This window comes from Podarcis cretensis (assembly GCF_951804945.1).
Source record: "Podarcis cretensis genome assembly, chromosome: 1".
Lineage (NCBI taxonomy): Eukaryota > Metazoa > Chordata > Lepidosauria > Squamata > Lacertidae > Podarcis > Podarcis cretensis.
In genome coordinates, this window is record NC_137170.1 from 33078462 (window position 1) to 33100154 (window position 21693).

At 42.5% G+C, this 21693-nt stretch overlaps 1 protein-coding gene across 1 annotated transcript; it reads left to right on the top strand.

Annotated features, from left to right (window-relative positions):
• The first annotated feature begins 4819 nt into the window (after nucleotides 1-4819).
• Nucleotides 4820-21610, top strand: FBXO33 (F-box protein 33). Its single transcript, XM_079972114.1, has 4 exons — nucleotides 4820-5523; nucleotides 16178-16288; nucleotides 17800-18485; nucleotides 19221-21610. Exons 1-4 carry the CDS (start codon nucleotides 4835-4837, stop codon nucleotides 19490-19492), a joined length of 1758 nt encoding a protein of 585 aa, XP_079828240.1. The 5' UTR covers nucleotides 4820-4834; the 3' UTR covers nucleotides 19493-21610.
• Nucleotides 21611-21693: the final 83 nt, after the last annotated feature.

A 21693-nucleotide genomic window follows, 5' to 3' on the forward strand; every position in this document is an offset into this window, starting at 1 on the left:
TTAAAAAGCAGGGCGGGGTTTTTTTGTGTGTGTGGCATGTGTGGGTTTTTGTTGTTTTTGTCGCAGCGGACTAACGCAGCTCCCCGGCCCCCATTTCACAGTGCAAAATGGGAGAGTGGGTAGTACAGTGCACTATTCTATTTCGTTGCATTGGTTACCCCCCATGCTCAATTTAGAACCGGAAGTGTAAAATCCCACTGAGCCTGTGACTCTATGCTGCACGAAGAAAGACGCCGGCCAGGACGCCCGTAGCTTCCGGCTCGCATAGCAAGCGCCGCCCCCTTTTCTGACGTCATGTTCTAGTAGCGTGGGGTGCTTGCTGCGTGTTCTTACGGATGTTCTCTGGAATCTATTTACTATGCAGCGGTTTGATCAAGTCCCAGTATATTTGACGGATATTTTTGGGTGCCTAGCCTGAAACCTCCTGCTCGTTCTCTAAACCAGACTGTCATTGATCCAGATAATTAATGGCCACAAATCTAATATTAAAAAATGGTAATGCTTAGTATCCGTGGGTTGAGTCCGGGTGTATTTCGGTCTCTCTGGATATTGAACATCCGACTTTGCCACACTTCAGCAAAAAAGGGATTGTTAAGCTGGGATTGATATGCAAGTTTCACACTTAACAAGACATGAGCTAAATGCAAAATGGGAATTTATTTAAAGTAGAAAAGAATTTCACCTCCTTATGTGCTTATGCGTGGCATTTAGCTTGCTTTGCAGATCTGTTATCGGTTGGGAGTCTGATCTTTTACCCTTTGCTTGTTTGCATTTGTGTTCCACTTACTAATGGAACACACACATCTGTTTGTTTTTGGGCTTTCTGACCTCGCATTCCTCACCCACCCTTATTTTGTCACCACTACACATGTGTATGCCATGTACATATCTGCAAGCTGAAGATACCATTTTATGCATCTAATGATACATCTGGCTGAGCCTACTTTATGCTAAAGTGTGTTGTTTTTTGCTGCAGAAAAGTAATGACTGCCTTTCTAGAACACGGCAGTAGCCAGCAAAATGATGAGAAAGCGAATGATGTCACTTGAAACTAGTGAGACCTAGCTATATTGGATATGGCTCTTACAGAGCGGAGCTGCAAAAGAGCCAGACATACAAACTGAATCAATGAGAGACTAGATATTCTGTTAGATTTACAATTCATGCAGTCATCCTTTACTCTTAACCCCCTAATACAGTGGTTTTCAACCAGTGTGCCGTGGCACCCTGGAGTGCCTTGAATGGTGGGCAGGGGTGCTGCTGGCAACACTGGCCTCTGCCATTCTTTCCTCCCCTCTTCTGGTGCCCTCTCACGTTTCTGTCTCCCAAAGGATTGCATAGCTGTTTGCTGCAGCAGCCCTGACTACAAGCTCCCTGGGTGAATGGTGCCTCTAGGACTGGCCAGAGGGTGCTTCCCAGGCCCCTGTAGGGCAGTGGGAGGAGGCACCTCTCTTTGGGGTGGTGGGGGCAGCAGCTGTGGCTGCCCAGAGGACTCCCAATGAAAGGGGAGAGGAGAAGAGACTGAGGGAACACTCCACAAGGGAGGGTGTTTGAAAAAAGGGTGAGAGGCTGCCAGCTCTACAGGCAAGGAGGGACAGAACTGGGCTCCTGAGCCCCACAGGAGTGCCACAGAAAGAATGTAGTTGGTCAAGGGACCCAAAACCCAGAAATGCATTTTAAATAAAAGCACACATTAAACTTGTGTAAAAACACCAGGTAGGCTCCACAAATAACCCAGAGATGCATTTTAAATAAAAGGACACATTCTACTCATGTAAAAACACGCTGATTCCCAGACCATCCGTGGGCCAGATTTAGAAGGCGATTGGGCCAGATCCGGCCCCCGGGCCTTAGTTTGCCTACCCATGCTGTAGAAAGTCCATTATGAACTTTCTTGACTCTGTTACCAGTCTGATCTCAAAACATGTCCTGGAAGCATTCAGGAGACATCCTGATTTCCTCACACCTTGTATAAAGATTAGCATATGTAAATCTAACTACCATTAAAATTAACTTAACAGATGAATGGATGCCATAAAGGTAATAGTGGGATGAACTTTGAGACAGGAGGCAGACAAGGATGGCTGGTTCAGTCATCAGTTCACTAGGATCATGTTTTTTCAACTATTACGGTAATTAAGCAAGATGGGCGAAGTGGGAAATAGGCAGGAAAGTAGGATAAATTCAATAGCACAATATTTGATTTATGGTTAGTTTGTTAGAGCTTGGAAAAAGCTAACTCAATGTTCTCAATGAACCAATACACACTCTACCTTAGAGATAGGTATGCCTATCCTTTTCTTTACTTGCTGTTGATGTGGGCTCTGGGGCACAATTGTCATACTCACTTTCTGTAGAATTTTGAGAATAGTAAGGGATTATTTAACTCTTTAGATCAAGGTGCTTTTTTCTGGGGGGACGCAGAGGTACGCATACCCCTAAACATTTTGTGAATCTAAGTTTGGCCTCATTGATGGGCAGTATTACAATATGAGTAGGAAAATGAGAGTACCCCTGAACATTTTTTTTAGGAAAAAAAGCACTGTGCTGCTTGCATAAATTTTGCTTTCTTAATTGGCATTAATATATTCTCCCACTTTCATTTCATATAATACATCAAGTTTTATTCCGTTTGTGTAAGAACTTATTGTGGGCATAAGGTTAAGAGTAAACACATATTCTCGACAGACGCATGTCGTAACTCTAGCAAAAGATCCTAAACCTCTTGGTAGTGTATGAATACACAAGTGCTGGGCACACGTGTGGTTTCAGACACATACTTTGTAACAGCACAAAAGCCTGTATTAAAGCATTGTATCTATAAGCTGTGTTGCCAGAGACCTTAGAAAAGTGCCTGTGCTCTTGCATATGGTGGAGACATTGCATCATGACATCAACTCAGCATATTTTGACTGTGTGTACTTGTGAATTATGAACTCACAGTTCAGTTGTGCCTGAGCAGTGACATCAGCACTGAGCAAATAACACCCTATATTTGGAAACAATGCTATATCTAAAGTGACCATGCATAAGCCTGATCCTGTACATGCTAGCTTAGAAGTAGGTCCTTATTAGTGAAATGGGGTTTACTCCTAAGCAAGTACATTTAGGACTGCAGCCATTAAAGGTATATGGATGTTATGTGAACGCTTGTTTATGAAAGTGTGTTTAGGTAGTATGCCTTCATAATTGCAAGAGGAAATAAAAAAGCACCACCATCATCGATACTGTAATCATTACTACCATCACAAAATTGCCTATCATTGTGGCAAGTGCTGCAAAGGGTAGGCTTCCATATCCAAGAAACATATACTATAAACTCCTGCCAAACCCATGCCACTAAAAGCCATTCACCACATGTCACTTGTGGATGGCTGGCTTTACCTTCAGTGCAGCAGTATTCCTAAATTCAAGAGTTCCTTTTTCTACACAGGGAATGAATGGCAACTATTCATTTATATGGGAGAAAGTTAAGGAGTCACTTGGGAATACCACCGAGCTGAAATCCCTTCCTCTCTTCCATGCTCCTGGTGACCCCCTGCATCGCTGTGTTCTTTCAATTGCACGTTGGCAGCCTGGTTTATTTATTGGCCAAAAAAGAAAGTGACAGGATTTTGGGAACTGGCAGCTGACAAATGATACTGCTAGTGGTGTGCTAGGGTTTTCTGCCCAAGATCATGGTGTCATGTAAGAGTAGGAGTGGAAGAACCCGAGACACACACGTTCCTGGGTTGCAACTCTCATCATGCCTGACCATTTGTCATGCTGACTGGAGATGATGGGAGTTGAAAGTCCAATAACATTGGAGAGTCACAGATTGTGTGAGAGGATGCGTGATTTATATTCCGAGGGAAGATGGCCAGGAAATGGTTCTGCTCTTCAGCTAAGGGCTGCCAAATTGGCCTTTGGTTCCTTCCATCTCTAAGAGCACTCTGTTCACCTTTCCGGCCACAAAGCAGTAGAATTATATGTCGCCCATCTGACTGGGTTGCCCCAGCCACTGTGGGCAGATCCAAAAACACAAGAAAACATCAACATTAAAAACTTCCCTAAACAGAGCTGCCTTCAGATGTCTTCTAAAAGTCAAATAGTTCATTTCCTTGACAACTGGTGGGAGGGCACCACTCCCGAAAATGCCCCCTGCCTGATTCCCTGTAACTTCTCACAGTGAGGGAACCATCAGGGGCCCTGGGAGCTGGACCTCGGTGTCCAGATGGAGACACTACTTTGCGTATTCAAGGTGAGGCCATTTAGGGCTTTGAAGGTCAGCACCAGAACTGTGAACAAAATTGTTATTTTGCACACTAGTCATGCTCATGCCTCTGATACAAATGAAAGAGGACAGGGAAAATATTTTCCCTCTGCTCTTATCTGCCAAGGAAAAAATAAAAAAAATAAACTCCTCTTAGGTGCTTGCCTATTCCAGCCCTTAAAATTATCCTGGAATAAACTGCTTCATTTTAACAGGCGGGCGATGTTCGAATTTTGGAAAGATGCAGAAACACCGGGCGTCTTCATCGCCGCGCGGGGGACTTTGTGCAGGCGCTCCTAGGCGGCAGCGCCTCCCGTGGTTCTTCTAAGCGTCCCCGCGGCCTTGCAAAGGGAAAAATCCAGGTCGGCTATCGCGCCGCGCTCCCCCTCCTCCGCGAAACTTTCGTTAGGTGGCATCCATCAGCCACGCCAGCCCTTCTCCGCGCGCTGAGTCATGAGAGCAACAGTTCCCCGCCACCCCCGCCGGCTGAGCGCACTTTGGTACGCTCCGCCTCCGCCTCTCCCTCCCTCTCGGCGCGTTGGTGCGTTCCATCCCGCCCCGACAACCCAACCCGGGAGCCCAATGGTACATCTCGCCCTCCCCCTGCGGCTGCGAGCAGTGGTTGGCTCCGGCGGCGGCGGCGGCGGCAGCGGCAGCAGCAGCAGCAGCAGCAGAGTCCCGTCCGGTCCCGCCCCGCCTCCCTCCGCCTTGTCATTGATGTTGTTGTTTCTGTCGCAGGAGCCGGAGGGGAGGCCGAGGCCGGGCTCGGGGCTGCGGCCGCCGGCGGCTGGGCCGGCCATGTCGTCGGTGTGTGGGGGGCCGGTGGGCGCCGGCTCCCTGCCCAGCGAGCTGGTGGTCCACATCTTCTCGTTCCTGGCCGCCCCGGACCGGCTCCGGGCCTCGGCCGCCTGCTCGCACTGGCGAGAGTGCCTCTTCTACCCGGCCCTGTGGCCCCGGCTGCGCCTCAGCCTGCGCGTCTGCCCGGCCGAGCGCCCGCGCCTCGACTTCCTCATGCGCAAGTGCGGCTGGTTCGTGCGCGAGCTCCGCGTCCAGTTCGCCGCCGACAACTACCCCAGCGGAGGAGCCGGAGGCGGCGGAGCAGGAGCCGGAGGAGGAGGAGGAGGAGGAGGCGCCAGCGGGGTGGGCGAGGAAGCGGCAGCCGCGGCGGCCGCGGCGGAGGGAGAAGCGCAGCTCTGCCCTCGCTGGCTGGAGCTGCTGAGGACCTACCTGGAGCTCGTACTCTGCGTGCTTAGCAGCGTCCGCAACAACAGGTAGGACGGCGTCGTGGGAGGCCAGCCAGCGTGAACTAACATTCACAAACATACACACACGTATTCACACCAATGCACACGCACGCCGAGCGGGAGGGAGAGTTGCAAAGCCTCCTGCTTCCCAGCTAACCTGGGAAGCAGCATCTCTCTCTCGCTCTCTTTCAAAGGTTCATGTGCTTTCTAACATCTGCCTGAAGTTCGGCCGATTGAGTTATTACTGGGTGGGGGAAGCTACACCTGTTGAATTCCCGGTTGTCACGCATCCACTTAAAGATGCCTTACTCCTGCTGTGCGCGCCGGGGGGGGGGGGAGGGAGGGAGGGATGTGTGAGCGGCGAGGAAGGAGCCATTCTGGAGCAACTCTAAAGGAACATCACATGAAGGAACACACGTCTGCACGTCGCCACCCAAAAGTGCTGCGGTTGGGGGGGATCCTTGTGGAGAGGAGTGTTTCTGGATAGGTAGCTTCACTACCTTCCGCACGTCAAGTACCTTCCCTGGGATGTCACCAAAAAGGGAGCTGTTGAGACAGTTGTTATTATTTGCCCTGTGCCCCCTGTTTTGATGGGCTCATAATACTTTTTGTCATAAGCTGCTAGAAAAACCTGACAGTTGCTTTTGGTTTCTTGACTGATAGAAACACTAACCATTCTTCAGCTAACATGTCACTTCTTTAGTGCCTAAATCCTTCAAAATGGGAGACAGTGGCTTTGTGGTGTCCGTTCTAGAACACCTACTGTTAGTGTACTATTCTGAAGCCAGCAGCAGGGCACATTAATAATTTGCTCTGCTATAGGCTGTTACATAATTGGGAAACCAGTTAAAGAACATTTTCTTCTTTTTTAAAGGGAGCAATACAGCAATACCAGCTGATCCAAAGTGATATCTTTTCCTTTCCAGTGACTCTAGTGTTTGTTGTCATACAACAAAGATGTCACAGTTAGTTACATATTTAGCATTTTTAATTGGGTTTTATAAACAAGAATGTTTTACAAATAAGTATACCAAGTTTTTCATGTCATTTGTATATCACAAAAATAGCATAAACATATTTTGCATTTGTAAGCCTTTAGCTCTGCATTCTCCCTCAAGATTTCCAAAATTCCCATTCTGTCAAGGTCATATAATGAAGAAATCTAAGTTGATCAGTAATGTTCCAGAGCTGTTTGTTTCCTTTTGTTTCCTTTTGTGTTACTCTTGTTTCTCTCTGCTCCACTACAGAATGAAATGTCCTTTTCAAGAAAAGATTGTGCAGTTGTCCATGCTGTGCTCATCACTCTTTCCTACAGCCAGTTCTGCACAATAGAATAGACTATAGTTTGCACATCTTAAGTGATTTGCAGTAAGAAAATCCTGTTCAGATCACACATCTCAGAAAATTAAACTGCTGCAACTGGTACAGCAACCATATGTCAATGAAAAGATGTGATAAGATCTGAAGCAGCCAAGATCAGATTTGTGGCCATTTTTTTCAGAGATTTCCAAATTCCGTCTCACTCTGTTGGGTGCTACAGTGACCAGCTTTTGTCATGTGGATACTGAAACACTCAAGTATGTGTGCTGTGAGCCAGGAAATTGCAGTTCGCTTTCATGGCAGCCAGGAAATTGCAGTTCATATTTCACCTCATCTGTGAGCTCACTAGGTGACCCGCTGTGGGGCCTTTCTGTCACTTTTTATTTTTGCATATTTATTACATTTATTTAAATCCCACCTTGCTCCCAAGGAGCTCAGTGTAACACACATGGTTCTTCCTCTCCCTGTTTTATCCTCACAGCACCCATGTGATGTAGGTTAGACTTGGAGACAATGATTGACACTCTTACACTCACCTGTGGAAAAGGCAGCTGCTTGCTTCAGGGAAGGAGGTAATCTGCATGAAAAGTAACAAGCCAAGAACCAGAGAGAGAGAGCAACAAAGTCCTTTCTTTGAGCTGATACCCTGTCCGTCATGTAGAAGAGAGGCTTACAATACAGCACACACTGAAGGATATATGGTTATATAAAAAGCAAAACAAAATAAAATCATGCACCTATTATAAAAACAGCAACGCTAAGGCCCAACTCTAACCAGCATCACTATCAGCAGGCCTGGACAAATTAATAGGAAACCATTAGACTGATGAAGTGCTAGGTCTGCAACAAGGGTGTGGCAGGCTCGATGAGCCCCTCTCAAGCTAGCAGCCTATTAAAGCTGTAGGGAATTTGGGCCTCAGCAGTTTCTTATAGGACTTACCCTCCCTTTCACTCTGTTAGCTAATCATGGTACATAGATGACTTCATGGGCTTTCTTATTCAATACTGCAGAATCTGAAGAGTGTAAAGATGATGGCATTGCAAGGGCTATTTGTATCTTGTGGCTGATCCTGCATACTGTCTGCTGGTTTCCCTTTTGAACATCCCTGTTGCTTACCAGTTGAGGCCATGCTTGCATAAAACATTTCTCCAGTTCTATTTATATAGCCTTATTTCTTTACCAGCTAGGCAAAATAATAATTCTGTAGAAGTTGACCCCAGTAATTCTAACTGCAGCTGGTTGAGATTGCAGAGGCAATCCTGTTTCCTTAAAGTGTTTATGTAAACAACCCCATTGAAAGGACCAGCAAACATGCAAAGCTTCTATGTCAGCCTTGTATCTTAACAACTTGCCTTGTGGCCATAGGCAACAAGGAATTCCATGCGGCTAATTAGTTGTCTGGCTAAGGAGGGATGGATTGCTCTGTCCAGGCACCACCAACCCACTTCATTTCTGTTCTCACCACTGGGGAAGAGGCTTTTATTCCTCTGAGCAGCATAACAACACAGCCTACTAGCTTTTTAGCAGGCTAGTGGTTTTACTTTACAGGCTATTAACTCCAGTGGACTTAGTTACAAGGCTGTCTTAGTATGTCAATGATCAGGTAGCTTAAAGAGTAGACTATGTGTTGCATATAAATGCTCTAGAAGCATATTTACCACCACAAATTTATTCCTGGGACCCCACAGAGGGGGAAAGCAGCTCAAGTGGTGAGTTAGAAAGGGGGAAAAAAAGTTGATAATGAAAGAGTAAACCCACCCTGTTGTATCTCTGCACAAGACTTTCTCCATCTGAAGTTGCTTTTCCTTACACAAAAAGAGCATCAGGGTTCATTATGTGCATTTTCATATTACTTCGTTCCTATGGTAATAAGCCAGAGCATGATCCTTTAGAAAGGATTGCTAGACAAGGGTGTGAGCAAAAAGTAGTGTCTGAACTGTATGTTTTGGTCCTGTGCTGTTGAACGCACACGACTCAAATATTGCCAGAATTCTGACATACACGCTTATTTGAGAAGTAGAAGGAAATGTGTTTCATTTGGCAGAACCATTCTGGGAGTTCATTAACTAAATCCAGCAAATACGTTTGACTCTTTCCTTCTCCTAGTGAAGCAGAACTCTCCCTACCCCCGCGGTTAACTTTCAGAATTTATTGAGGAAAATACTTAATTGTTGCAGCAGCACCTTCTGAATAAACCTTTAAAGCTGCAAGTCTAACCACATGTTCCCCTGAATAAGCCCTGTGGAAAAACCGTAGAATTCACTTTGGAATTAATACGGAGGATTGTGCTGTAAGTAAGGTGTCGCACCCAAGAAGTTGTCTTTATTTCGCTTATGCTCTACTCCTCAAAGAGCAAATTGCATGTGGTTCCTGGGCAGCCTCCCAGTTTACAGGGCCAGGCTTGCTTAGTTTCAGCTGCATCATGAGTTTTAAGACTATTCTCTGTTTAGTGTTGAGTAACGATCATGTTGAGTAATGATCATGTACTGTTGTCTCAGGTAATGGATGGGGATGTGCTGCCTTGATTTCATCCCTGGATGAATGGAAAATCTCAGGATCTTTCCCACTCTACAGTGCTGATAGAGCTTGCATGTGTTTGGTGCCTATCCACATTCCATCTGTGCTGCATATGAGTTGGGCACTGTGTACACAATTCACATTCCATAATGCATAGCCTTCATTAATGGATGTGGGCATTCAGCAAGAATATCTGAACATCCAGTTCATTGTTGCATGCACAATCCTCATCCAGCAAAGAAATCTGCTCTGGAAAGCCTGCTTCTATGTGTGGATCTCCTTAGTAGATTGCAATTTTAAATAGTCTTACTGAAGTAAATTCTGTTATAACAGTGGGGTCAGTTCACATATAACAAACAAACCATTGTTTGGTGTTGGAGATGGAGCCTCAAGCTCATACGTTGTTATTATTTATTGAATTTGTTAGTCACTTTATCTTGCCCAAGGCAACTCAAACCGATTTATAGCCCAACTCTCCCAATAGAGACATAAAAAGCAAGCGGATGATTAAAATTTTAAATATTCCACCCACTTCTAAAAGGCCACAGATAATTAGAGACCCCATGTAATCTTTTTTTTTATTTACTTCCTGTTAGGAGTGTGCACCAACCATAATATTTGGTTTGAATCCCAAAGCTTGGCACTTTATAAAACAACTCAGTTTGGCTCAGGAGAGTGAATCAGTTCCATTTGCCCCCCACCCTTCCAAGATTCGGAATTCAAATGGCTCCTCCCAGACATCCCACTTGGCTTCACCATTTTTCTGAAACTGATGCACACCCCTATATCCTGTGAAACCTTTGCCACAAACTATGAAATAACTAAGTGATTGTGTGTGTGATTTGGAGAGTGTGCAATCAGACCTTGCTCTTGTACGTCTTAACTTCTTCCATGTAAACATACTTAAGACTGGGTGGGGGGTAGGAAATCAAAGGATGAAATAGCCTTATCTTTTGAGGCCCTGAAATAATAATATCCTTTGAGGCCTTCTCTTCCTTCTCCTTGGTTACAGGTGCAGTGGTATTAAACTAATTTTTTAAATTTGTTCTCCATAATTAGTTTCTTCATAGCACCTTGAAAAGGTGCTGTTTTGAATTGTTTCAAATATTTTCAAGGTCTGAAATACAGATACTAAACTAGTTCTTCCTGTTGCTTTACTTTCTCTTCCTCCATCTGCAATGCCTGCTGGTTGGTTATCTTCTTTTGTCACATTTGGTTTCTGGGGAAATACGCCTGCTCTTGACCTGTACGAGATAAATTACGTAGTAATGTTAACTTGTTAGAGCATCTGTGTAATAAAAATGAATAGGCTTGAAAAGGAGGTGAATAAGCTAGGAAAGAAAGCGGCATATTAGCATGTTCAGCATTATGCAGCAAATAGGCTTCTGAAAGATAAGGCGTTTATTTCTGTCATTGAACTCTTGAAAGAAAAAGGCCACACCGGAGGCACATTTACTGATCAGCATAGCAAGATTACTTGTTCAGGAGAGATTTTCAGTATTTTACAGAATAGTGGGAAATTTCCATGTCATCGCTGTATGAGATCAGAGAGTTGGTGGCTTTGTTTTTCACACAGCATGATTTAAAATGGCATATTTTATTGCACCAGCTAGTTATTCAAAATGGTTTGCAAGCAAAATATTCTTCATCAAGCAGTTGGGAGAGAAAAAAAATAGAAATGAAGGAGATATGCTTAGGTTGATGATCCAGTGGCCGAGGCTGATGTTGCTTCTGACTGTCTCATTTATTCTTCAGTTACATAACAGGCAGTGATAAAATTTACAATCTCTTCAAAACCTACAGTATGTCTTTGTCAAACACAAATGGCCTGAAGTGCAGAGCCTAAAAAGTCAACTTTAAGTGACTATTGTAACTAATCAAGAACATAACAGCCTGGAAACTAAGGAAATATAGTCCCATGCTTCGAAACGTTTGTGTTCTGATTAGAATTTTGGAGTGGCATGGGGAGGAAGCTAAATTCTTCTGTTCAAGCGAAGAACCTATATTCTCCGTAGGAGAGAACAATGTAGTGGTTCTCAGGTTTGGGAATATAAACTCATGATTTACATTTACTAATGGTTCTGACTTCTGATAATGTTTTTATAACTATCTTGTTCAAAGCCCTTCAGAGAACATCCCTGTTTGCAGTTCACACCATGATAACTTTCTTGGCTGCAATGCCACCCACATAATGCAGTGGCATCATGACATACAGCGTGAGCAAGGCTCACTGCTAAAAATGGACAGAGCTACATCAAAAAGCACAGTATACTTAGCTGGAAATTCATATGATACAGTGCAATTCTCCATGGCATAGTGTGGGCAGATAAAGTGGAGCTGTCCTGTTTGCTACGTCTGAGTAACTCTTCCCCCTACCATAAATGACTTAATGCATTTGAGAGGTAGGTGCTTTGTTTTTTTTAATGAAAGCTTAAATTCAAAAAAAAAAAAGAGCAAAATGCACCCTGTCATTGATGTTTGCTTGACAGCTTGAATAACGATAGAGCAAAAGAGGCCAATCTTTTAATTTCGCCTTTATTAAACTGCAACAAGATCCCCAGGGATTCTCAGAAATTGCAGTTATAAAATATGCTTTTGACGTGAGTGTACAGGCCTATTTTGAAACTGGTCAATACTTAGGAGCCTGGACATCGCCCTCTCTGAGCAGCCACTGTGTCAGGACTGTGATGTGAAAATGCAGCACCCGGCTGGAGGAAGCAGCCTGTCTTAATTTCCTCCTTGTCTTCTACGTGTTCAGTGGAAGACAGTTCATAATTGAGGAGGTGGAAAATGCAGCAATTATGGCATGTAGAGTGGTGAACGATACACCCCAATGTTCCTATCTAAGGCATTACCTAAGCCATTAAATAATTTGTAGTAGATCCCTAAACTTTTTAAAAACTTTCTTCCCAAGAAAACACTGGTTAAAAAAGAGTAATCATTCTACTGTTATAATTTTTTAAGTATGTGGGAAATTATTGAGAAACCTCTTCACTGTCTGATATAATACTAGTGAAATTTGACAGATTTCCACCTACGAACATGAGGGAACTGTGATGTGGTTGCTAATATTTTTAGGCAACATTTTACACATGTACGTATTCCTCTAATTGGTAGATATTTTGGATGTCAGTAAAATGTTAGTTTTGCTAATAAAGGTTTGGGGCATCTTTCCAATCCCGCCTTTGTGGAAAGTCTTGCCACAGCAGTATCTGTTGTGGCAAGACTTGTTTACTTTTTATATTCTTCTATGTACTTGCTTTCTGATAGCTAGTAGGTGTTAGTTTTCTCTCTGCTTCATAGCTTGGTATTGTATTCCGAAACTGTATTTCACAGAAACAGCAGTGCACATGAATGTGTAGCTGAAATGGTTGCATTGACTACTTTTAGTCTCTGCCAATGCACTAACACTACACAGGCAAGTTGTTGCATCTGGCTCTTCCAACCACAAAAGTAAAATAAATCACAATGCAGAATGTCAGAGTTTGAACATACTAGATCACTCTATAACATTAGATGTGTTTCTGTTGTGGACTAGGTGGCAATGATATAAATCTAGCAAATTATATTCTGTTTGACTAAGAAGTATAACATGGACTATACTTTAAAAGTTAAACGTGTGGATAGACAAATGGTGGCCTAGTGAATAAATCTAGTTTCTAAAGGTTTTTTGCCTGGCTCCTTGCACAGCCCCTGATCACCAGGATGTCTCAGACAGGACAATGTGCTCTTATGGTGTAGTCAGCCATTTTCTTCCTGGGTGAGGCACTTGTCTTCTACACTACAAACAGAATAAACTTGGGCAGACCTCTTTATCTCATTGTGCACCTAAACTCCTGTGTACAAGCCAAAGCACAAAGAAATAGCAGTGAGCAGTGAAGGTGCATAGAGTGCCAAAGTTTCTGACACAGATTGTGCTGGAGAAGAGGATGCTGAAGAGCGCATTCGCTTTAATTTTGCTCATGTAGGTCCAAGCAGAGCCCACACTGCAGGCCTTTCGGCCATTGCTCAACTGAAAACATGGCTTCTGAAAATTAGTTGCTGAACAGAGAATTAATGGCTTTGCTTGAGTGCAGCATATAAAATAAGGCTGGGAAGAATTAATAGTTTCTGAAGGATCTGGGACATAATATGGAACACAAGGTTCTCCAAGCAATTTCATAAATTGCTCTAAAGCTCAAATGCAATCTTAATGCAAGTTGGAAACAATTGTGCATAAACCCTAGAGCTAATGTCATACATTAGAAAAATGCTGTGTTTTACACAGTGGTTTAATGGGTATTACTAAATTGCTCATGTATTTTTAGGACATTACAGTTCATGATAACACATGACTGAAGGAGATCCAGAGTTCATCAAGTTAGCCTGGCGCCAGGAGCTGTCACTGCTGCTGCTGCTGCTGCTGTGGGATCGACTGGGCTCTGGCTGCTGATGGGCTGGTGGAAGCCTTGTGCATGAAATGAATGGAAATATAATAGCATGTCTGCAGAGTATGGCTCGGATCCCCCTGTGCATAGTTTCCTGGGAGTAAGCCCCCCTAAAAGTGAGACTTGCTTCCAAGTAAATATATATAGGATTGAAGTGTGTGCTGTGATACCTAATCTCTCTGTCTCCCTCTTTCTCACATACACGGGCAGATGCGTTCACATACACTTCAAGTCATGATGTGCAAGCAGTGCCCACTGTGCTAAAGGTGTGTGTAGAATAGATAGTGCCAGATTATTAAAGTAAGCAACTGACCCCAGATATTTTGATTAGTTATTCACGTGAATTGGTATGTGAGGGCTTACTATCTTTGTCCCTGCAGCAACCACCACTCCTCCTTATAGCATCCAACACAACACATGGCATCCTATTGCGTTGCTCATCTCCCGGTCTTTGCCTCACAGCATTGGCAGATGGGTTAGCATAGTGATTTTTTGTGTGATGCATTTTATGTGTTGGATGATGCTACAAGGGAGAGTGACAGCAGTGGCAGCTGCAGCCCTCTTATAAGGTTTAGCCTGGCTTTCAGCTGTGCAGCATGTACAGCTTATGCAACTACACACAACTTTCAAATGACAATGCTGTTCTTTTAGAATTTACGGTACCTGAGGCAAGAAGTCTTTGGCTGCAGAGCTAAAAATAGCAATACTGCTTGATGTTCTTGGGTGCTCACTGCTGCTTCTAATTAAAATGTTCACAGTATTGTGGGGCATATAGATCAGGTATGAAAGCTGACCCTTTAGAAAATCCTTTGGAAAGCAATCTCTGTGTTTTGCATATTGGCAATAAATGATGCGCTCAAAATATTGACGTATTTGAGGCATGAACTTTGCTGTATGTGACTAGTCTTCGGATCTCTGCGCAATACATTATGACAACTCTGAGTAGCTACCAATTGAGTGGCACCCTGCCAAATTTAGGTTTGAACTGACATAAACATAGTTAATTTTCTACAGAGAGTGCTTATGCTTCAGGTTGAATTTATGATCAAAAGTCAATATTTAAATTCAGGGCTGTAGCTAACCCTCTAGTAGTCACTTAATGGGAATATGAGTTGCTACAACCAAGCTTTTGTTAATTGGAAGAAACCTGGCTCTCCTTTAGTGTTTTTTAGACCACTATTGAGTGGGTAGCAGGCGCTACTTGCAGTAGATGGTTTTTAATAGACCAACCTTCACCAACCTGATGTCCTCCAAACGACGTAGTGCAAAACATCTGGAGGGTGCCAAGTTGGTGAATGCTTCTTCAGACTTGTTTATACAACAGTTTTCTTTTTAATACTGTACATCTATGGGAGCAAAAGTGAGCAAATTGTTTTACTTGGCTGCCTACAGAACACCAAAGTAGAGGAGGCTGGAGCAGAATTGAGAATTTAGAATAATATGGGGGGCAAAAGTGTACACCCTGAAATATTTAAACATGATTTTCAGTGAAGCATTAGTATAGGTAATAAATGAAAGGCTATGTATGGAACTATAAACTCGTCTCCAGATAAGTTGTGTATGTACCTTTAAGTATGATGGCCTTGGAAACAGCTGTTATTAGTCAGCTTCACTGAAAATAATCTAGGGAATGGCTGCTGTTTGCTGCCTTTTACTTTGTCCTCTGTGAAGATCTGGCAAGTTATCTAATCTGTACCTGGGAGAATCCAAGAGCTTCTAAGTAAATATTAGGCAGGGCATCGTGTTTGTGCCTGAGCCACGCAATATAGAATTTACCAAAAATGTCGCAACTCTGCTAAAAACATAACCACATAACCTGGAGAGTGATGCAGTCTGTGAAGGTGGGCTAGAAGGAAATCTGGTTAGATGGCTTTTCCATTCCATCCTTTATATTCAAGCATTTTATTCTTGGGTGGAAAAAAGCCAAGAAAATAAGCAGGTTCATGCAAAGAAAGCACATCTACATCATAGGTTCTATACAGTCTCTGTCACTAGCATGGCAAGTCCCAAATAGCTGCACCCAGTGACCCTAGGTACAGGAGATTTCATTCTGGTATATTTTGCAAGCACCTCTGCAATGTTATGTCCACATATAACCATTTCCTTACCACTGTCTATATTCATGAGGATTATTTCTAGTATCCTGTGATTCAGAAAAAAGATTCACTATATTGTGACGGAATTATGTTGGGTTCTTTTCTAGTTTTGAACAAATTTAAATGTATTGTAAAGCTATTTAGCTTGGTCATTCAAATGTACCTTGGTTAGAAGGGGCAACTAGTTTCTAGATTTCATGTGCTGGAAGGCTATAGTGTTACTGTGTGGATTGCGGCTCATATAACACAAAAGCTTGAGCTATTTTCAAATGCTCCTCTAATGCAAAGCCTCTGACTTGACACTTTCCCCTTCCAAATAGGAATCTCCAGAAATTAAGTCTCTTTGGTGATATAAGCATTCTGCAACAACATGGAAGTATATCAAATACGCACCTCAGCAAAGTGGATCCAGATGGAAAAAAGATTAAGCAGTAAGTTGTCCAAAATATATTGTTACAGTATTGCAGTTTAAAGAAATGTGATGTGTGTGTGTTGTAAATGCACTGTTTTAGAATATAATCCATTGTCTTCTCTGATGATTTAGTACTGAAAATAATGGCTCATGGTTTCACAGTGTCTATCGTTCTTTGTTGCTGCAATTTCCTTTGCAAATTGGACATCTTTTCTCAGAACATGATTACTCTAAAAACAAGCCATTTGCAGTAGTTGGGAGATTTTCTCCTACAAAATTCACATTGCAGGATAAATCATTTTAAGCAAAGCAGGAAGGGGTGCCAGGGACTGCTGTAGCAGTATCTTCATCCAGCAAATTCTCAGTATAAACTTTATACTATCCATGTCACATTGCTAAAAGCAGGTGCATTCTGCAAAAAACTGAGCAACTTTCATACTGCTTCAGACACAATTAACCTGACTATTCTCACAATTAACTTCAGGAGTAAAATATGAGACGTGTGGGGACTGTGTACACTGGCCTCAGTTCCTTGGTGGAAGGGTGGGATTAGAATGTTCATCATTATCAGAGTTGTACTTGCTAATTAGAAGAAAGGTTTCTGGTACATTTAACTCACATCTTACGTGAGGGGTCCACACATTTATGCAAAAATGCATAAAGCCAGGAACCCTTTGGAACACACGCACACCCCGGCAAAATGGAGGGTTGTTCGGATTCTGCCAGAGCTGCTGTTCCAAAACCAGCAATCACAGCTTTGCACAGGTGGGTGGGGGAAAATAAATGAATGGAGAATGGGTTTCCTCCACTTTCCAGTTAGATATTTATTTCCCCCGCCGACCAAAGTTGCAATTGCATAAGTAAAATAAGCGTAAGATGCAAGTTACTTCCTACCCCCCATTATTTTCATCAGCCGGTATAAATAGGTTACATACAGATGTCCATCACTCTGAATGTGGTACCAAGTCATGACTCGCATGTGAGAAATGGTTATCGTGGAACAAGCATCACGGATAGAGCTTTCATATAATCAAATATCACTTCCGCCATTTGGCTTCAAATCAAGTGTCAAGCTGAATGACGTACAAGCATATACAGCATTAATCAGTCCTGATTTTCCCTTTGGAGTATCATTTGAATGAGATACGCAAAGTGCTGATGCAGTGAGTAGATACAAGCACTATTGAACCCACCACGCTGTGCTCTCTAGGACTTCTAGCAATTGGTAGCTACCCTACACATATGCTAATTACAAAATGTGGGGAAGAGAATCAAAACAAGTTAGCATGCACAGTTCCAAAAGGGCAAAATGAATTTTCTTTTATATTTGTTTAAAACAAAAAGGAAGACAACAGAACTTTAAAAAGCAAGTGCAATTCTGCTGCTGGAACTTTAGACTTATTTTTAAATGGTGTGTTCTTTCTTTCCTTCACTACCACCCCACCCACCCCTGCTACAGCCGGTGTGTTTCTAATGCAGCACCGCTTGCATTAAAGGTGTAAAGCTTTGTTGCTTCTTTGTCTATTGCAGAATACAGCAGCTGTTTGAAGAAATATTGGGTAACAGCAGGCAACTGAAATGGCTGTCATGCGGGTTTATGCTACAAATCGTAACACCCACATCATTGTCATCTCTCTCAAATCCTATTGCCAACACTATGGAACACCTGAGTTTACTGGACAACCACATCCCTGGTAATACCACTCTTATCACTGCGGTTGAATTGGAGCGTTTTGTCAGTCTTCGCTCACTCGCCTTGGATTTCTGTGATTTTACAGCAGAAATGGCAAGAGTCCTGGCTGATAGTAACCATGTGCCTTTGCATCGACTGTCTCTTCTGGTCCACAATATTTCCGTAATGCACAAGTCCCTGGAAAATATGCCAGAAGACGAAGATTGGAAGGCACTGACACGCAACAGCACTAATCTTCGGGTCTATATAATGGCTTTTGATATCAAGAGCGATGACATGCTAAGGATTCTTAAACCCAGTATCCCACTGGAGAGGATTCACTTCGACAGCTACATCACTTGCGTTTCAGGAGCTGTTGTTGATCTCATATCTAGGCAGTATGATAAGTTCCTCACTCATTTCATACTAATGAATGATGTGATAGATATGTCTGGCTTCCCAGATCTCAGCGACAACCGAACCGAAGACCCATTGGTTTTATTGGCCTGGAGGTGCACAAGGCTCTCTCTTCTGGCAGTGCATGGTAGGCAATTACAGAGGGGCAAAACACTGCTAGTTTAGAAACCTACACATTCATATGGGTATGGGTATGCCCTTGAGATTTCCCACTCAAGTATTTTTCTCCAGGTTTTGAGAGAATTCCCAAAGTGTTGGGTGTTGGGGCAGGGAATAAATTGTGCTCTGGCTTCAGGCTAGGATATGCTGTGCATATCAACATGATTATATGGTGGGAAACTGTTACTACCTTCAGAACACAAGACTCACAGTTGCCAAAAAACAACAACCCAACAACCCTTAATTGATAGGAAAATAACTTCCTGCACTGTTGGATTGTCCTTACTTTAGACGGCTTCCCTGTCAAAGTTGTATTACACCCGACATATTTTACGATTATTGGCTCCTTTAACACGAGCCTTTATGCTACATACATATCATGCTGCAAAACTACCAAGAAATCCCATGAGACATTTCCTTACTCATCTGCCCGGAATTATTGGGGAAGGAAAAACAGGCAGCTCCGCAAAAATTAAATACAAAAAGAAGAAGCAGCAATATTCACTTTTTTAATTAACCGAGTAAGTAAACTGACCAATTACTGGGGTGATTTCTTGAAAAGAACCTCATTAGGAAAATTGCTAAATAGGGAGACGTTAGCTGTGAGGCTGTAAAATATTAAATTACCTTTGGGGTAGGGTGGGGAGGGAGAGGGAAGAAAGACAAAGTCCTAAAAATTAGTAATTGCTTTTTTGTGTTTCAGGTTATACTGTTTGGGCTCACAACCTGATTGCCATTGCTCGTCTTCGTGGCTCTGATTTGAAAGTGCTTGAAGTCACAGAAGAAAGCATTGATTTTGACCAAGGTGAATTGGCCGATCAAGATGTGGATCCGGTGCACAATCTCATTGAGCAGGTATCCCTTGGATTGGGCCGACCTTGGCACGCAGTCATGGACATAGAATTACTCAGTGTCTTTACTGAGCCAACTCGTCATTTTTACAGAGAAATGCAAAGCTTCAGTGAAGGCATTTAGTTCTCTTTATTTACAGTTCCTGTGGTTACATATGCAAGTAGGGTCCTATTATGTTTTTCAGTAGTGTGAATTAACCCCTCTTGTGCTGTGTTTAATCAGTATTAGCTATATAGAATTATATATGTATATTCTACTTCTTGATCAAAGAACGTAGTCGGGTATTGGTTTAGAAGCTGAAAGTGGCAACGTTTAGGGCTTTCACGGTTAATGGACTTGTCTACAAAAAAAAAAAAAAAGCAAAACTCAGATGTGGCTGAAGGTTGTCTGAGGTTGCCGGCTAACTTTCTTTTTGTACTGAGTAACTCTGCAACTTCACTGATTTTACTATTGTCGGAGTTTTTGTGCTCAGGAGCCAAAAATCTTTTTACTATCCATAGCCCAGTGGTTTTGAATGCAGTCATTGTCATGTAAACTAGTAGCATGCTACTTAAAGCTTTTTTTTTTTTTAAAGAGAGAAAAATCAGGACTATCCAATTCCATTTACTGTAAACCTTTGCTTTGATTTCATGTACAATATCTGGAGCATGAAATATTGCCACTCTGCAATCTCCTCCTTAAATATGAAGCAGTTGTCTCTTGCGCAGTATAGCTTCTTCAGATGCTTACCTGACTCTGAAAGCTATCAATCGTAGTTTCATTGTAAATTAATTGTAGCTTCTTTTTCTTGTGGTCTGTCAGCTTCTCCGTACAAGTTAGCGTTGGGCCCAGATTTAAAAAGAAACGTCAAGTCTCTACACTCCGATGGGGTAAAACCATAATGATTTAAAGATATAAATTTAAGTCTACTTTGCTTGCAAACAAACATTAGTCGTGAAATCCCTAGCAACTAAGTCACTGGATTTTCTCTGTCAGCGCCTGTGTCAGCTGCCAAAGAATAGATTTAAAACGAAGAAGTGCCCACATGCTGGCAGGGGCAGGCCAATTTTTGGCCAGCCAGATACTGCTAGATTGTAATATATAAGGTCGAATTTCGACCTGTGGTACACAGCTGTGCTGTGGCTCAGTCAGCAACCTCAGAACTCTTAAACATGCACCTGTTTCACTGTGAATAGTGAATGTAAAGGAAAGAAAGGAAAACAGATAATACAAACCTTGTTCTATCACAGGTATGAGCTGCTATGATGCATGAAGAACATTCCATGAAGTATGTTTTAAAATCTTGTTATATCTGAGAGGCTTTAAAAGCCGATTTAAACTGTTTCAGGGCAACCGCGGTACAGACGTGGTCTCTGTGAGACTTCCACCTGACCCAAGTTTTAAGTGGTACGAATGTTGTGCATTTAATGTTAAAGGACAGTCTGCAATAATAAAGTTAAGTGGCCAACGTGGGTGCCCAGCAGTGCTGAGACCTGGCTGCCATATTGTAAGCTTTGGAAAACACAATTTATGCAACAGATGTCCAGATATGATTCTATTTATGGAAAAGTTTATATGTGTTTTACAAATGGTTTTACCATCTTATATTAAAATGACCTTTTGACAGGTGTGCGCTGTTTTGTCTCCAGTGAGCACATACCATGCGGATTTTATATGTACATCAGTAGAGTGAATCCACTGGCACAGTGTGTGTGAATGCCAGATGTGGTGAGATTTTATCTTATAAATGTGATCAGACTAAAGTAACTCCTGACAGAAATTGTAAGGAAACCAGCTGAGTGTTTGACTTGATGACTGATGTTGTATGGTTTATGTTAAATGTATATTCTTTTAATCAATGAATAAAGCATTAAAATTGATCATGGAAAAATATTTTATTATATCAGCATGGTAGTTTTAGCACTGAACAAATCACACTTTTCGTTGAAAACTATCTTGCTTGTTTCCACTGTTTAAATCCAGAAAGCCTTGAGTTCTGAAGTAAGTCAGACATTTATTTGGCTAATGCTTTATGAACAATTTTTTTTAGGAAACCAAGCTAAGTAGAAGACCAGACCAGCTATCATAATTTGATATTGTTTGCTTAAACTGGCAGAATAAATCTTTAAAAGTGTAGAATATGGAAAGCCCAAATCCCTCCCGTAGCAAATGCTTATATCAAAATTGAATGTGTTCTAAAACAGCAACAACTGTGTAGTACTTATATCCATGTCCCACTATTAAATAGACTGTGAACACTTACCATGCCTTTGGCTTTACATGTTATCTATTTATTCTTATTGCTGTACTTTCTGGGTGACTATACGGTAGATGGACAAACAGCA

What these genes read in the sequence shown, in the direction of transcription:
- FBXO33 (XM_079972114.1), top strand. Translation starts at nt 4,835, where the DNA reads ATGGTACATCTCGCCCTCCCCCTGCGGCTGCGAGCAGTGGTTGGCTCC. An exon ending in AGCAGCGTCCGCAACAACAG is followed by an intron (nt 5,524 to 16,177) that starts GTAGGACGGCGT and finishes CCTTCCAAATAG; the next exon opens with GAATCTCCAGAAATTAAGTC. An exon ending in CTCTCTTCTGGCAGTGCATG is followed by an intron (nt 18,486 to 19,220) that starts GTAGGCAATTAC and finishes TTTGTGTTTCAG; the next exon opens with GTTATACTGTTTGGGCTCAC.